Genomic DNA, 18,463 nt, shown 5'->3' with positions numbered 1-18,463 from the left:
GATATGGAACGATCCGGACGTGCGACAGGATGGCTGCTACCCGGGAGCAGCGGATTCATCATGGCAGTGCACGGGCCCCTGGCAGCGCGGTCCCACGTCTTGGCTGCTGGGGGTTAACCCGTTGGCACTTTCCCCTCGCTCCCCTGTCAGCTGCGGGCGGCGTCCCCCCTCCCTCATCTCAGGTACTTGCCGTGTGCGGGGGGAGCGAGGAGGAGATGCGAGAGCCCCTTCGGGGACCCTCCGCGGTAGGACGTGGGCAGGGCAGTACTCAGCTGCTGCTCCGGCCGCGGGAGGAATCTCCGTCCGGGCCGCGGCAGCCGGGAGGGGGGCGTGGCTTGGCTGCGGCCTACTTCCGGTCCGAGCCGCGGCCTGGATTGCTGGATGCGGCGGCTCCCGGACGGGGAGAGCGCCCGGCGGTGACAGAGGCCAGCTTTACCCCTCGCGGAAGGCGGGGGGGGGCCGCGGAGCTGCAGCCAGTGGTGGGTCCGGCACCAGGGCAGGCGGGCCTGGGGCGACGGGTGCCCAGGAAGCGCCGGTGAGTGGGGGTGACGGCAGGGGCCCTGCAGTTCCTGCTTGGTCACCCAGATCAGGTTGAAGCTCCCGGCCGCGGCGGTCTCCCCCAGGAGGTGGAGGGCCCAGCGGACAGAGGCTTTCATGGGGCCCAGGAGGGCTGGATGCGGCGGCTCCTGGCCAGGAGAGCACCCGGCGAGGACGGAGGCCAGCGTTACCCCCCCCCCCGCGGGTGGAGGGGGGGGGCGGGGGGCTGCAGCCAGCAAGGGGTCCGGCACCAGGGCAGGCGAGCATGGTGCGACGGATGCCCGGGAGGCGTCGGTACGTGGGGGTGACGGCGGGGGCCCTGCGGTCCCCGCCTGGTCACCCAGAGCAGGCGTGCAGCTCCCGGCAGCGGCGGTCTCCCCCAAGGGGGGGAGGGCCCGGCGGACGGATGCCTTCTGGGCCCAGGAGGGCAGGAGGCTAGCGGCTCTGGATGGGAGTCTGCTGGCAGCGGGTCGGGCCACAGGTACCCCCTGTCCTTGCAGGTAGCAAGGGGGGGTCAGGCCAGAAGATAAGGCCCGCGGTGGCAGCCCGTAGGACGGGACGGTTTCCGGGGTTGTCGCCGCGGGACAGAAGATGGAGCTTGGAGGATGGTGCCCACGCGGCGTACCAGGAGGACGGCCGTGGTGGTGGCAGCGCTTCGGCGGCGTCTGCATTACATGAGCCAGAGGCGGTCGGCTCCAGCGAGGAGGAGGAGGAAGCAGCGACGGATGAATCAGACGTCCGGATGGCGTGATTTTTATTCCAGGATATGCCGGGTCGCGGTCGGGTGAGACGGCCGTGGATTTGGCAGGGCTGGGGGGGGGCGGCTGCGGACACGGCAGCGCCGAGTAGGTTGGTGTTTTGACCAGGTATGGGGTTTACTGAAGTGGTGTATACGGTTGTGGAGAGTGCGCATGCACCGCCGGCGGCATGGACGGGATCGGTGGTTAGTAGGCGCAGGTGCGGCAGGCAGAGTGAGGGCGCATGAGGCGGCAGGGGAGCATTTTCGGGCAGAGGCGGCAAGGGCTGTAACAGAGTGAGTGGTGAGGAACGAAGAGGGGGATGAGGTGGTGCGTCTGGCTGACAGTGGCCAAGTGTGAGAGGTATGGGTGCTTCAAAGGCCCGCTGGGGGGGCTCACTTGCTGGAGGATGTGAGGGATAAGATTTGAATGGGGAACGTGTAGCAATAGTTTCGCTGCTCCCCCGGGAACAGTTTCACCTGGATTAGGTTAAGCCAAGTGATTCCAGGAAGGATAAGTAGAGGGAGGGGAGCGCCGGTAGAGGCTCACCCTCGTACATTTGCAACGTGGCTGCGGGCATTTGCGTTTTTTGGCAAGGGTATCGGGGGAAGGAATTGGGTAATTGGTTCGGCATGGTTCAGTTATATGGATCCATTTGGGGTGGCTTGTTAGGTCATATGGCGGTTTAGTCTGGCTTCAGTACGCCGAGTAATTTCAGCAAGGGAAGGTGTTGCGTGCCAGTATGCGGTAGGATCATACGGGCACATCCTTATGGCTGCAGTGGATGGCGGCTCCTAGTCAGCCCCCCGCCCCCCTTTTTGGGGGGTAGTTGGCTGTTCGGGGTTTGGAACCCCGGCGACACGGACGATGAGGGTTTTTTGGGGGGAATAGAAGGATGGGTGGTGCAGATTTGGCGCGGACGGTTGTCTTAAGCATAAGTGTTGGGTTGTGGTAAGGAACATAGTAATTCTGCGTCATTCTATTTATATTGGTGGATCTTTGCCTCCTTATTGGAAGTTTGCGCTGGGCTAGGGGACACCTGGTGGTTGTCAGTGGAAAGAGGGGTCAGGAAGTGGTGTTGGGCAGGATGGGTGGGCCATTCGGGGCCCTCCTTGTCACGATTGGGTTTCTCTGTTGGGGGGTAGTGCCGGAAATGAGCCGTATATAGATGTATATATTTCGGCTTGTTCAAAACGTATCTTATCTGGAGGAGTCACCGGTGTATGCCTGCTTGGCTCCAGAATTGTCGGCGGTTTATTATGTGTCGTTTGACAGAGGGTGGGATTTGGTAAAGGCGGTGAGCCGGGGAGCATTGATGGCAAAGGCGAATTTGGAGGCGGCATTTAGGTTGTTACTGGTCCACCCTGCTAGCTAGCAGTTCTGGTGCTGCGGTGGGGAGGGGAGTTATTATTATGTTGATCGGTGGGTGCTAATGGGTTGTTGTCCCATTTTATGTTCCTTTGGAGGCGGTTATTTCTTGGTGGAGTGGTTTGTGCGTGGTGTGTCCCAGCTTACACCTCTTATTCATTATAGGTTGATTCTCTTTACATCGGGTTGGCGGGTTGATGATTCGTTGGGGTTGATTGTTTTATTACAGATGGTGGTGGATACTCTTTTGGGCCTGTTGGCGCAGGCGAAGACTGAGGGTCGAACGCCAGTGATACGGTTTGTGGGGATAAAGTTTGATGTTATGGTCAGAGGGGTAGGATTCGTGGGTAATGGTGTGGTCCTATGGGCTGCGATAGAGGCAGTTAGGTCAGCTAAGACGGTGCGGTTTCAGGCGGTGCAGTCTTTGCAGGGGCGGTCGAACCACGGGTGCAGAGTTACGCCGCTGGGGTGCGTGTCTGCTGGACGGCTGGCGATGGCTGCGCCAAGGGTGCAGCCATCGGATCCTTTGTGTGTGGTCACGAAGGAGATCAATGATGATCTGATGGTGTAGGAGGTTTTTTCTTACGGCGATTTAGTGGCCGCGGATTGTGGCTGGGTAAGGTGCTACCTGATGGAACGTAGCTGCGGTACTCGGAGGCAGCGGGTCCAGTTGTTTTCTGGTTGGGCATTGTGGGGTAGCGCTTCCAATCGGTGGTAGTGGTCGGGTGGTGGAGGTTGGCAGTTTTTTCCAAGAGGAAGGTGTGCTGTCATTCTGGCTATCAGTTGGTGGAGAATTCGATTAATAGTTGGTTTGCTAATCCTGGGGCCAAGGGTGGCGTACTTGCGACAGTTGGTTTCTCAATTGGATGTGTTTTAAAAAAAAAAAAAATGTTATGCGTGGCGCAACCAGTACTGGGGTTCGCCAAGGGAATAGCAGCTGCTGTGTTTCCTTCCAGTTCTGCAGGTCTCGGGAGTTGAGGCCGGGTAGCAGACGAGGTGGGCACGGTGTGTCCGGAGGGCTTGTGGAGTCTGGTGTGGCTGTGTTGGGGAGCGGCTCGGTGCCCAGTGACTGAGGTTATTTGGGGCTGATATTCAGAAGTATGGGTGGCGCGGATAACGTTTGGGACAATGTGTGAGGAAGGCCCGGTGGAGTATTTGATGGTGGCGTTGGCAGTGGTGAGTAACGGTTTTCAGGCTGCTAGGCCGGCGTCCGCAGTGGAGCAGAGGGTGGCGGCTGTGGCTGTCTTGTTAAGGATTAGATGTGGAGGGATGTTTTCGCAGGATCTTAGGGCGCGGCAGGCCTTGAAGGGTTTGGTCGTAAGGGTGTGAGGGAGCGGGATACAAGGGTCCGTCTCCGTTGTTTTGTGGCAGCGTTTGGTGAGTGGTTTGTGGCGGCTATGTTCATCTGAGCACGAGCGGGTTTTTGTTTCCCTTGTCCAAAACGGTTTGTGTTAGCCTTTTGGGGGGCTTTGAGATTGTGGGGTTGGTCAGCCCATCTACGGTCAAGAGCGGAGGTTGGATGTTGGAGGATGTGTCCGAGGTGGTGCAGTGGGTTGAGCGCCGGCTTTGTCGCTCACCGAATTAGATTAGGCGGGTGGTGAAGGTTGGTGTTGTTATACGCGGTCCCGGGTGCGGAATTATGTTGTGAGGGCGCCCAGGCTCATTATTGTGTCGCGTTTGTTAAGGTACCATTTTGTGGCAGTGCTGCAGACTTGATTGCAGGTGGCGGGGGTGGGCGCCCGGAATACTATGGGTCGTATTCCTTCTGGATTGGGCTGCCACGGAGGCCCCTCGGTGGGCTCAGAAAAGGGGTTGTGAGAAGTATTGGGAGGTGGGAGTCCTCTTGTTTCGGTGTTACGTTTGGCCTCAGTTGTTATCGGGTTAAGGCAATGGGGGCATTTGAGTCTTTTGGGAGTGGAATGGGTTGGCGTAACAGGTTGGTGTTATCTGTGGGTTTATAACCCCTGGGTTTTTGTGGTGAGGGTGTGCCTCATTTGGATATTTGGGCATTCGTTGGTTCTCGGGGCCTCGACGGTCTGAGGCTCGCCTGAATGTTGCCAGTTGGGTCTGGACGGGTCGATGGTACTGGTCCAGTAAATTGGAGGCAGCGATTTGGTATCTCGAGAAGTTATTTATGAATGTTTTAAAAAAAAAAAAAAAAAAAATTGTTGGTTGTTGCATTGTGTAAGACATACCTGAGCTTAATCGTGGGGTAGTTTTGATAGTGTGACCAGGTTGGAATGGCGTGTGGCTCGTGCGATAGGCAGTATCAATCGAGCCTTATTGGGGGGGCGGCGCCAAAAGTTGGTGGCGCTGAACTGGTGGTTTTGGGGATGCGATGGGGGTGCATCTTCACGTGCTTGGTGCTGTTTTGTGGACGCTGGGATTGCGTGGAGGTGTGGTACAAGCTTTTGGTGTGTGGCGGGTCCAGGCCACGTAAGGAGTCACGTGCCCTGTCCTGTGGCGGGGGGTAGGTCTGGTCCAGAGGCGGTTGAAGGCAATGGTAACTGGACAGAGAGACACCATCTTGGTATGGTGGCTCCAGGTTCCGGGATGTTGCAGGCACGGGGTTCTGCAAAGTTGGGGGGTTAATCCGTAGGTGATTAATACCTCATCTCTGGGTCGGTGTGTTGCGGCCAGGGATACTGGGGTGAGAAGTGGTTCCTGGACTGGGCCTACTCAGGGTTGTATATTTACTGTATTGGTTACTGTGTTACCTATTGTTATTTGTTGGGGTCGCCCGTTGGACGGCGCCCCCTTGTGTTAGTATGTAAATAATAGGTAATAAAGGCTGCTGTGGCCAATTTTAAACCAAGTCACATGCAGTTCGTGTATTATTTACAGATGGTATTGGTGGGTAACACACATACAGCACGACTGGAGAATCCTTCCTCAATGGTCAAGAAAGCCATGGAACCCATAGGGTGGAGGGGCGACATGACTAGAGGGAAGGGAAGGAGTGATGGGGTTAATGGAAACAGGAATGGTTTGTTTATAAGGCAGAGTAAAGGGATTGGTGGGTAGGAGGAGTTCCCTGGAGGAAGAGGTGGGACAGTTGAGGGGTGTAAGTAAAGGACTTTGACTTACCCCCTCTCTCTTGACTTCCGGATATGGAACGATCCCCGCCCACCCTCCCTTGTGTTTAATGCCGAGGGGAATTTGGTCTGGGTTGTTTCTTTGTCACAGCAGCGGGGGGTAGGTCTGGTCCAGAGGCGGTTGAAGGCAATGGTAACTGGACAGAGAGACACCATCTTGGTATGGTGGCTCCAGGTTCCGGGATGTTGCAGGCACGGGGTTCTGCAAAGTTGGGGGGTTAATCCGTAGGTGATTAATACCTCATCTCTGGGTCGGTGTGTTGCGGCCAGGGATACTGGGGTGAGAAGTGGTTCCTGGACTGGGCCTACTCAGGGTTGTATATTTACTGTATTGGTTACTGTGTTACCTATTGTTATTTGTTGGGGTCGCCCGTTGGACGGCGCCCCCTTGTGTTAGTATGTAAATAATAGGTAATAAAGGCTGCTGTGGCCAATTTTAAACCAAGTCACATGCAGTTCGTGTATTATTTACAGATGGTATTGGTGGGTAACACACATACAGCACGACTGGAGAATCCTTCCTCAATGGTCATGTGTGTGCAGTGCAGAGCCCTATGTGTGTGTGCGGTGCAGAGCCCTATGTGTGTGTGTGGTGCAGAGCCATATGTGTGTGTGGTGTGCAAAGCCATATGTGTGTGTGGTGCAGAGCCCTATGTGTGTGTGGTGCAGAGCCCTATGTGTGTGTGCGGTGCAGAGCCCTATGTGTGTGTGGAGAGCAGAGCCCGATGTGGTGGGGGGTGCAGAGCCCTATGTGGGGCTGTTATTTGCAATGCTGTAGTAATAACAGGTCAGTGCTGGGGCAGAATACTGACAGGGAATGTGTGTTAAGAGGGCGGGCAGAGGGAGGGGCTGGACACTGAGGCCGGGCGGTGCCAGCTGTGACTGAGGTTTTGCACAGGAAGTGGTCATGTTTTCTGGAGCAAAATGTAAACAAAGAGCTGCAGAGAATAAAGGAATAATTCAAGAGGAACAAAAGTTAGAAAACAAAAAATAACAATGTAGGGGTGTTTTATATGACAATACAGCACAGATTAGCTTAACAAAAATGTTTGAGTTTATGTCAGACAACTCCTTTAATTTTCTGGAACAATATAAAGGGTGCCAACACTTTTAGCCATGACTGTACATTATTAAATAAATCTCTTAAACCTGATGAAGCTGGTTCATTTGCTTTGAAAATCCATGTCGGAATGGCTGTTAAAAAACCTGGCCTTTTTATGCACTATCTAAATTTTTACATTTATTTCCTTAGAAGTATTGCATGCCCAAATTCCTGTATTCAATGTTTGCATGCCATAGCATCTCAGGGTGCAGCTGTATATTTGTTACAGAATGTTTCTTTTTCAGTTTGCACCTGTTCACATATGTCTGTTAGGAAGTGCCATCAGTTTTCTTATTTTAGATTAAAGGGTTATGCCTTCTAAGGGTTAAGTCACACTAGCGTATGACTCGCATGAGTGCAATGTGGGAAAATCTAGATTATCATTACAGGACTACTTGGTGTGCTGCCCAGTAGTCCAGCATATTAATGAGCTCTGTATAATGGCTAGATCTGGAGCAGAGAAAACATTGATTTTATCAAAATGACAGTAAACAGCTCAGTAAGTGACACATTGCTGGAATCAGGATTTCTGTCTCTATATTATGCTGCTGGGAGCAAACACCTGGTGACAGAGTCCCTTTAAGAAGACATTAAGCTATATTGCGGCACTGGACTGTTGAGGTATCCACAGGGCTCCACAAACAAGTGTCCTGCTTTTTGTGAACTTGCCATATGATGATCTGTATGACACTAACATGATACGTTTCCATGTACAAGATGCAGTCACACGGCCCCTCTCGCAGGGATAGGGCTCTCCAGGGCTCTGGTCCCAGGATGGTGTTCATCTATGTGTTGGAAACGCATGTTGACATCTGAAATGCCAAGTTGAGTCTCCTGGGTGAGGGAGCCAGCCAATCCCGGGGCTGGAAGGATTAGGGTGGTGGGTGTGGAGGAGCAGGGGGTGTGAGTTGACATCACTTTGTTAGCTTGCATTAGACGAATCCATCTGCAGCTCTGGTGCTCAGAATGGAGAGGAGCATTTCACGGGACGGTGGACTGCGCAGCCTTCTGTAAACTCCCTACATTGTTATTCTGGTGTTTCTTGGGGAAACATGAGAGGAGTCTATTTTTCCTGCTGCCGCAAGAAGAATAACAAAAAACAGGCTGAGTGTGATCTGCCCCTGCTGGAACCAATCCTGCAAAAGGTAATGCAAACTCTTGCTCCATTGTAGTAAAGTGGTGCCTGCCTGGCGAGAGCAGTGTGTATGGTCAGGTGCTGCCTATAGCGGCTCATGGCGCCCACAACAGCTTGGGTTAGGTGTGAGAATGTGCTGCGGGCATCTGTGTACCTGCTCCTGTCTTCAGGTCCTTGGGGAGTGTTCACATCACTGATTTTCTTTGGAATAATTGGATATGTGTTTGCTGTGGAATACACAGTTGGCCCAGCTGAATAAAACTACTGGGGGCCTTGGTGATTTGTGGTTGAAATTGCTATGGGTCCAGGATTCGCCCCATTAGTGTGGCTACTTGCTGCGTTTTACAGGCATATCACTTGCTGAAACAGTTTTTAAATTTCCTGGGAAAAAAAAAATAATATATACACACACAAACACACACACACACACAGACACACAAACACACACACACACAGACAATCAGAGTTTTTACAAATTTGTAACTTGGTTTACGTGCAATAATTTGTAACAAGAGTAAATGCTGCGCACACCTCCGGTTCTGTCCTTTTACCGCGCTCTGACCCGCTCTGGAGGTAACTTTCTGTACTTATGTAATGTATACAGTCTACCACTGTGCAGTATATACTATATAGCATGTCTATTAATTTCCATTAGTGGATACAGTATTGTACTCTCTCGGATAGCCAGTACAGCACATTACTTATACTGTACCTCCCGCACACCAGCAATTCTATTGTAAGCAGTTTAATTTGTTTTACATGATTTTACTGTACAGTATTTTTTATTAGTGTACTGTAATATTTATATGAATACAGACCATTATTTTGTATTACTGTAATAAGTTTGTATAAATACAGTAAATATTTTTGGGTTGTGAAATTATTGTCTGCGTTTCAATTATTTCCTATAGAAAATTCGCTTTGATATAAGAGTAACTTGGTTTAAGAGCACACTCCCGGAACCAATTATGCTCGTAATCCAAGGTTCCACTGTAATATGCATCTGTATGAACAGCAATGTGGAATTCCCATTGAACACAATGGAAATTCAATATTAGGTGGATTTTACCTGTGAACATATACAGATAAAGAGCAGGCTGCACAATTAGAAATATGTCAGCAAGAACCAAGTATTGTCTGAGAGATAGAAAAACATATTGTGACACAGGCTCGTTATTGATGTTCTTTCTAAATCATTACGGATATGAATTGATATTTCTCATAGCTGTGGTTGTAATTATCCACAATTATCTACAAAACGACTTGGCTGGTTGTCATAAATTACTATGTAAAGTTTTTACTAATGTAAGTAATTATTTTATTGAACTATCTTTGTCTTTATTGGTCAGATTTCCAGGTTGTCTCTACTGGGACCAGTTCTAGAAATGATGTTGCTGTAGTGTATTGTCATTGCTTAGTATACTCTGGACTGTGCGTCACCTCTGGTTATACATTTGTCAGAATTCTACTTTGGATACAAACAGGGGTTCCACGTTGTTAGTTTTGTTTCTGTGTATTTTTCCCTTGCAGAAAGCTTGTATACCCCAGCGTCTGATTTTCTCCAGGAGTACAGTCACAGATTGTTAGAACTCGGCACTATTTTTTTTACTGCATGATTGCAGGGTGTTTCTAAACACTTCATTTTATGTTATTTGGGTCATAAAAAGGTCTGATACCATAGGACAATAATAATCACTATGCTCAGTGGATGCAGAGTTGTACATGAGACAAGATAATCAGGAGCTGGTCATCTCCAGTCTTGCACTATTTTACCTGATTGTTTGCATATTCTGTAAATATAGAGAGAACTGATTACGTAACGCACACATTGTTTGTGATTTCTTGTTATTTTTTAAATTTATATTGCCCTACAGTAAAAAAAAAAAAGAAAGTACCATATTTTTCAGACTATAAGATGCACCTTGGTTTTACAGGAGGGAAATAGGAAAATAAAATTTTAAGCAAAAAGTGTGGTCATGACACACTGTTATGGAGTGAGAATCTGCTGCTGACACTGTTATGGGGGTAATGTCCCCAAATTCTCTACTAAGGTACCCTATCCTGGTAATGATCCTCCTGCCTTGTATATGATCCCCATCCTTGTATATATGTCCCTCATCCTGGTATAGCCCCCATCCTGATAAATACCCCCATCCTGATAAATACCCCCATCCTGATAAATACCTCCATCCTGCTATATACCCCCATCCTGCTAAATACCCCAATCCTGCTAAATACCCCAATCCTGCTAAATACCCGATCCTGATAAATACCCCCATCCCGATAAATACCCCCATCCTGCTATATATCCCCATCCTGCTATATACCCGCATCCTGCTATATACCCACATCCTGCTAAATACCCCCATCCTGCTAAATACCCTCATCCTGCTAAATACCCCCATCCTGCTATATACCCCCATCCTGATAAATACCCCCATCCTGGTATATGGCCTGTATTCTGTGGCACACAAAACAAATTATCATTTATACTCACCTTTCCTCGCTCCAGCAGCATCGCTCGTCTTCCTGCCTGTGTCAGCAGCAGCGCCGCTGACCTGTGTGGAACCGGTCACCTACAGTATCGCAATGTCCTCCTGTCTGCGAGCTCGCTGATGTGTGTGGAGAACAGTGAGCACAGGGATGACATCATCGCTGTGCTCACCGCTCTCTACACAGATCAGCTGGCCGGAAGACAGGAGGACATCACGATGCTCCATGGAACGGTAAGTATACCGTACTTATTCACTGCCCCCCCCCGCGCTGATGATGATGCGCGGGGAGCAGTGAATACACATGGTTCCTTCAACCTCGAAGCCCAAATCTACTCATTTCAATATGGCAGTCAATAAATTTGCCAACTGAAGCTTGTATTGCTGTTTACACTTTGCTGGCAGTAAAATTTGGACTTTGTAAAAATATTAGACCAGAAATTCTTCAACATATATCTAAAAATATTCCAAATTGTTGCCAAATGGAGCATTTCTAAGAGCTGTTTAGGTGTTTTTGCAATAGGCAATATCAGTCTTGATTTCCCAAACGGAATGTTGGCAAACATCCATCTGACGAGTACTCTGGCATCATATTTGGTCCTGTAGCCAGAGATACTGACCGGCCTCGCAGAAGGATACTCCACCATGATGTTGGGTCCTGTAGCAAGAGATACTGACCGGCCTTGTAGAAGGATACTCCACCATGATGTTGGGTCCTGTAGCCAGAGACGCTGACCGGCCTCGCAGAAGGATACTCTGCCATGATGTTGGGTCCTGTAGCCAGAGATACTGACCGGCCTCGTAGAAGGATACTGCACCATGATGTTGGGTCCTGTAGCAAGAGATACTGACCGGCCTCGCAGAAGGATACTCCACCATGATGTTGGGTCCTGTAGCAAGAGATACTGACCGGCCTTGTAGAAGGATACTCCACCATGATGTTGGGTCCTGTAGCCAGAGACGCTGACCGGCCTCGCAGAAGGATACTCTGCCATGATGTTGGGTCCTGTAGCCAGAGATACTGACCGGCCTCGTAGAAGGATACTGCACCATGATGTTGGGTCCTGTAGCAAGAGATACTGACCGGCCTCGCAGAAGGATACTCCACCATGATGTTGGGTCCTGTAGCAAGAGATACTGACCGGCCTTGTAGAAGGATACTCCACCATGATGTTGGGTCCTGTAGCCAGAGACGCTGACCGGCCTCGCAGAAGGATACTCTGCCATGATGTTGGGTCCTGTAGCCAGAGATACTGACCGGCCTCGTAGAAGGATACTGCGCCATGATGTTGGGTCCTGTAGCAAGAGATACTGACCGGCCTCGCAGAAGGATACTCCACCATGATGTTGGGTCCTGTAGCAAGAGATACTGACCGGCCTTGTAGAAGGATACTCCACCATGATGTTGGGTCCTGTAGCCAGAGACGCTGACCGGTCTCGCAGAAGGATACTCTGCCATGATGTTGGGTCCTGTAGCCAGAGATACTGACCGGCCTCGTAGAAGGATACTGCGCCATGATGTTGGGTCCTGTAGCCAGAGACGCTGACGGGCTCGTAGAAGGGTCACAACTCTATATCATGTGGAATAAATGACACCTTTCTTGAGGATAAAATACAATCCAGATATTGCCTGCCTATTGTAAATTATCTCAAGTGACTTTATTTGTCATCGGAAAGAAAACTCATTTTACTTTATTACAATTTTCTTTCATAAAAATAGTCTAATAATTAAAATATAACCGAAGGTGAAAGATAATTGCCAAAAACTGACCTAAATTGTTTGGACAAATCGTCCCGTTCATACAGTAAATGTAATACACAGCTGGCATCTCAGGGGTTCAGCCAGGACTTGGTGTGCCTGTGGAATAGAACAAAGCCTTATCCTGGCATATTCCATTCATGTCAGCTCTCCAGCCACATTACAGGGCTCCGAGCCGCAGTCTGTTTATGTCTGCTAAGGTTTCAGCAAGGATCATTTAGGACTTTAATTCAAAACAAGTCTTTGGCAAGTACTCTCCAGGGGATTCTCACTGAGTCTAAAATGTGATGCCAATTAAGGCTATAAAGTGAGCACACAATGGCTGGATTCCTTTAGAGAAGGCTCTGGTAATCACCAACGTGTTACTTACTTAAGGTATAGGCTTTCTAAATCAACAAAGTAGGTGCTTAAAAGCAAATAACGTCAATATTCTAATAACGACTATTTTCTTTTCTGTCTATTTAGCTAATATTAGAATGTTTTCTTATTTTATATTTTTTTATCCTAATAATTTGACAGTTTTTGGAGTTAAAGAAAAATTAAATATATAAATATTACTAATTATGCCACATACTTTACTTCATATTGTAACTTTCAGCTAATGTGATTATAAAGCTGGTTTCAGATACGGTAATTTTTATTTTTTTTTTCCATTTTTTTTGTCTGATCCAGAATGAGTATTTATACAGAAAAACAAAGAGAGATGTCCAGTGTGACAGCTGATACCACAGTAGTGTACAGTGGATAACATTTTATTACCTGCGTGTATTACTATGCCGGAGAGAATCACATTAGCAGTGTGAGACATATGTAACGGAGGCCTTAAATAAAACCAATATATAATTTGTAATTGCCCATAGACGTCACATCTGACCATCGAGCCGCTCGTTGGTTGCAGCCGGTCTGTGCTGGTAGCAGGTAAACAAAAAGAAGGTGCACTGTTGAAAGGTCAGGACAAGGTCCTCTGAAGAAGCATTTCTGCATGCGAAACGGCATTGCCTGGTTTTTATTGTTTGATACATACTGACCCTCTCCCTTGGATATGCTATATTTTCAATAAAGGAGTACTTTTTAACAGATTGTGAGTGCTGTATTTTTTCTTCTGTACTATGGACTTTTCCTTTCCTTATATCTCATTACTAAGCACCACCATAACTGTTATCTCCTGAACCCCGGCTTTTATTGTTTGCCATATGCTTTAGTGAGCGTTGCCGAACACTTTTTTTCTCTGTCTTGAAAATATATAATTCATCAATCAGTTATAAAATAGTAGAGTAATAGTTTAAAGAGATTATCCACTACTTCTACATTGATGGCCTATCTTTTGGTTAGGTCATCAATGACTGATAGGTTGGTGTTACGAGGGGGACCCGGGGAAGCGTGCCAAGATGGGAAATGGACTGCTTCCGCCGGTCAAGGTCCACTGTGCGGTGTAAGGGACCGCCGCTATGGTGGGTGAAGAGTGAGTGGGTTGCTGCTAGCGATCGTCTGGAATGTCACAGACGATCTATGTACACCGATCTGCCCTAACCCGTGAGGGTTGTATGGCACAGATCTCACGGCTCGGTGTACCTGTTGCACGGGGAAGCACAGAGGTGCCCACGCACGTGTGCCAGTGGAAGTCACGAGAATATGGCACGAGGGTAGCACAGAGGTGCCCACGCACGTGTGCTTTCAATAACCAGGTGAGTCCAATGGAGACTTGAGGAGCTCACCTGGGACAGGAACACGGCCTGTTGACGGGGGTACTGCTGGAGCAGCAAGGCAGGAACACGGCCTGCAAACGAGGTACTGCCGGAGCAGCAAGGGCCAAGCCCACAAGAGACAGTAATGCCTGAGCAGTGGCGTGGCAGCACGCTGCCAGACATCCAAACATAGAAGGACGGTCGCGCGCCGCCATGATGGCAGGGGGAGCTTTTAAGGAGGTACAGCTCCACCCGAGGGCGGGCGCGAGGCGGAGATGACGGACTTGACCCAATCAGGGTCCACGACGTCCCAGCCTGGCCAGTCAGGATTCACCACGTCACCAGCCTTGTCATCAAGCCGTGTGACGTCAGTGAGCGAATCAGGACCCACCACGCATTGCACATGCTCACCCTCCTGCCTCTGGGAAATAGAGGCGGGATCCTCGGTCTCACAATGTGGAGAGATAACGGGAATCTCACTGCTTCCCTGAGCAGTAAACCTCTGCACATTGCGCAGCCTCGCAGACCTTCGGGGCCGCTGAGCAGGAGAGTCTGCGGCAGGCCAGGAATGGGAGACCGCTTCACTCCTTGTAACAGGAGAACCACTAGGTGTCACCCTTCTGCTGCCTCTCTGAGAAGGTATCTCCTGCACACTGCGCAGTCTGGCAGACCTTTGGCGCTGCTGAGCAGGAGTGCTCGTGGCAGGCAAGGAATGGGAGACTGCCTCAGTCCTTGCCTCAGGAGAGCCACGAGATGTAACAGGTTGGGTCTGACACCCTGCAGCCCTGCCGATAAGCTGTTCTTGGTTATGGTGGCAGCAGCAGGCAGCCGGAAATGCTCAGTTCTGGAGCTTTCTCCATCAACTAATAGCAGCAGCAGCAGCTGGGTACTGCACATCCCCCTCCTATTGATTTGCATGGGAAGAGGATGTGCAGTACCTGGCCGCAGCCACTATCAGTTGAACTGAGCATTTCTGGCCACAGGCTGCCACCGAGAGCAGCTGATCATCGGACCCTGACCGATCAGACATTTGATAGGCCATCAATGTAAGAGTAGTGGACAACCTCTTTAAATCAAGAATTTTGTGTGTCACTGCAGTTAATGGAATTTAGCTATTGAAAAGATGTTTTATTACAGTGCCATTATCCTACATAAACTGTGAAGAATTCCGCATACATATGACCATTTCTCTATTCTCCGTCACTAAGTGAAAATTGTAGCAAAATATGTGACTAAATCATCTGCTGGTATATTACATTTTACAGCACCCATGAAAAAACATAGTTCCAGTTTCTCAGTTCCCGTCATGCCGATGCTTTTACATTGAATGAAAATTGATACCAAATCTCCGGTATGATTTTGAATTGTATTTGGATTTAGGCTTCATTCACGTGGCAGAGCTTTACTGTGGAGCCACGGGCATGGGCTGCTGTATGATGTGCCATGCAATGCTGCATTACTACATTGTCTCTACTATGTCACTACAATGTCACCTTTTATTCATGTTATTATTCTACATGTTATTCAATAGGGAAAAAGAGACCACATCACAGAGACGTTCTTCACCTTTTTCTGATCTCTATAATTGTACACTGTATATAGTTCTTTCTCAAAGCAAAGGATTATGAGAAAAGATGAAATTGAGGAACAAAGAGTTATGTGGTGCATTCATCCGCTAGAACTAAGAACTTTTGTAACAGGTGGTAGAGCTTTTAGGGTAGATCTTTCTTTTGTGTCGATGTTGTTACTATCTATCCTGTTTCATTTTTCCCAGGGGCTGAGATGATTTCTCCATTATAGTCTTCACAATGTGTGATGTTGCCCTTTGCAAGAGGAGACGTTTCCCATAATGCAGATGATATCCGAATTAGACCATTACCTTATTATAAAGTCACAAATAGAAATCTTAAGAAATTTTCACCAAAAGATATATATTTATATGTGGATGCAATATGTGTTACTCTACCTATCGGACTCTTAGAAGAAGTTAAATTCCAGGCCATCAATAGTGATAATGATGGAGGTGAGAAGCAAAAAATGGAGAAAACGTCAACATGCATATAGACATTATTGGGGTGGGACTCAACTGAGGCTAATTTGGGGAGCCATTAAGAAAAAACAATCCCAACCTTAGTGCACTCAAACCCTGCACATTCCACATGAATAGGCTACCATGTAATGCAGCACATATGGCCACCATTTAATATGGCATACATGGCCCCACGTAATACGGCATACATGGTCATCACGTAATATGACATACATGGCCACCACGTAATACGGCATACATGACCACCACGTAATACAACATAAATGGCCACATCGTAATACAGCATACATGGCCACCACGTAATACGGCATACATGACCACCACGTAATACGGCATACATGACCACCACGTAATACGGCATACATGACCACCACGTAATACGGCATACATGACCACCACGTAATACGGCATACATGACCACCACGTAATACGGCATACATGACCACCACGTAATACGGCATACATGGCCATCTACTTCTTTTCACAGTAAAACCCAGTGCTGTGATAATAAAAATATCCTAAACCTACACATCTAGTATAAAAATGTTTGCTGGGTTCAATAAAAGCCCAGACAATACTGCAATGATATAACATGGTGGCTCACTGCTTAGCACTGCTGTCTTTGAGATCTTGGATTTGACCCCAACCAAGAACACCATGTGCATAAAGTGTTTATTACCTCAATTTTTTCTATAATTCCTGATGCATTTACTGTCTTTTCGTAATTTTCCTGCTGTATATATCTTAGATGGTATAAAATTAAGTAATTTCCTATAATCAATGTTGAATTAATTATTCATTTATTCAACCAAGAAATATTCATTCATACTTCCAATATCCCATCTATTCATTTACTAGAAGACAGCAAATGTTCATCCACTGAGCAAGTAATAACAATAATTGGCTTAATGCCTGGAAGGAGAAGCCATCATCAGAAGGAATGTAGACATATCTGGTAATAAAAAGGAATTTTATTTTCATGGAAGATCTTTTTTTTCTGACAGAGCAAAGCTCGCATTTAGAGCACTGATTGCCCACTGACATTCCTTTAGTGATGCCCCTTACCAAGGGAGATCAAGAGACAAATTTAATCATCATGTTTTTCAACTGAAATTATGCAGAATGGACAAAAAGTGTGTATAAATGGGGAATGGCTGAGAACATGGAGGATAAAAAGCGTAACATGCAAAGCAAAAAATTCGGAGGATTCATTAACACTATTAACACAGAAGATTACTGATCTTCTTCTGACCTCTAACATTTTGTGGAGCTGAACAAGAAAAAGGTCATCAATCTCTATGAGCCGCCAGAGGACTATAAACATGGACATCTGGGCCAGAGAAGATGCAGGTTGTACAATAATCTGATCCGCCATACAACCACATTTAGATTCTTTTTCCAACTCCGTTTATGCTTTAAAGCTTTGAAAGGAGCCATGAGAATGCAATACAATCTGTGGACAGCATGATATACAGCAGGGGAGCTGAGCAGATTGATATATACTTTTGTAGGAGTAGATTGGGGATAGAAAAGAAAAAGGTAGAATTCAGCTCACCAGGTTATGGTTTTACATCAAATCCTAATTAGTTGATATCACCCAAGTCCAGGCATTAGAGGTAACTAAATGGACAGCAGATTTCCAGCAATATTAGGCCGGGGTGACACTAGAGTACAGCATCTGTTGAGAGAGAATCAGATGCCATATACTAATGACACTCGACTGAAACTCTGCTGTGAGCGTGAGCTTAGTGTCATACATTGTTTTCAGATTCTCCCACATGAGAGTATCGGCGCACAGGTGCGGAGGAGAAGAGGGAGAGATTAATCTCCCATTCTTCTCCATTGTCTGTTTCAAGTTGAAAGACTGAGAAGGAAGGGGTTAAAAGACCACACTACTGTACAGAGAAACATCAAAGGTTCATAGGAGACAATAGTGATTTATTCTACGCGTTCTGTAGCAGAGTGCTCCTTCTTCCGGAAAAATCCTTTTTTTTCCATGAAGAAGGAGCACTCTGCTCCAAAACACGTAGAATAAATCACTGTTGTCTCCTTTGAAGCTTCTCTGTATGGCAGCATGGTGTTTTAACCCCTTCCTTCTCAGTCTTTCAATTTACTTCATCAATACTGGGACTGCAGCAGTCAGAATATGTCCATTTCATGATTTTACAACTACCCCAAGTGAATAACCACCTTACAACCACCTATCCCCACTCGGATAAGACCCTATCTGTGCCTTTTTGTCTCTCTAGCTTCTACTCTCCATTGTCTGTTTCGGCATATATCGTGCTGCACTCAGATGACATCCAAGTGCAGTGCGATGTGTCACAAATATTCATAGACATGTATGGGTGCGAGTGATGCTCTGATTGTTTTCTTTAGTCCAATTAGAGCTGAGGAAATGAGGAAAAACATGCAGATCTGCTCTGCATCATTGACTAACATTGGGCGACATTTTCTGGCATTGCACTCCTCTGCATTAAAGACCAGTGTGAGTGAGCACTAA

General features: G+C 47.8%; 1 protein-coding gene across 1 annotated transcript in view; it reads left to right on the top strand.

The window, feature by feature from the left end:
- Positions 1-7,793: 7,793 nt before the first annotated feature.
- TNS3 (tensin 3) overlaps positions 7,794-18,463 on the top strand; it is a 528,788-nt gene continuing 518,118 nt past the window's right edge. Inside the window, exon 1 of the mRNA XM_075315024.1 lies at positions 7,794-7,984. Coding sequence (XP_075171139.1) covers positions 7,892-7,984 — 93 coding nt within the window. The 5' untranslated portion in view covers positions 7,794-7,891. The remainder of the gene's footprint in view (positions 7,985-18,463) is intronic.

Source organism: Anomaloglossus baeobatrachus, chromosome 6, assembly GCF_048569485.1.
Source record: "Anomaloglossus baeobatrachus isolate aAnoBae1 chromosome 6, aAnoBae1.hap1, whole genome shotgun sequence".
Lineage (NCBI taxonomy): Eukaryota > Metazoa > Chordata > Amphibia > Anura > Aromobatidae > Anomaloglossus > Anomaloglossus baeobatrachus.
The sequence above is the reverse complement of the archived record's forward strand: the minus strand, read 5'-3'. Positions and strand labels throughout refer to the sequence as shown.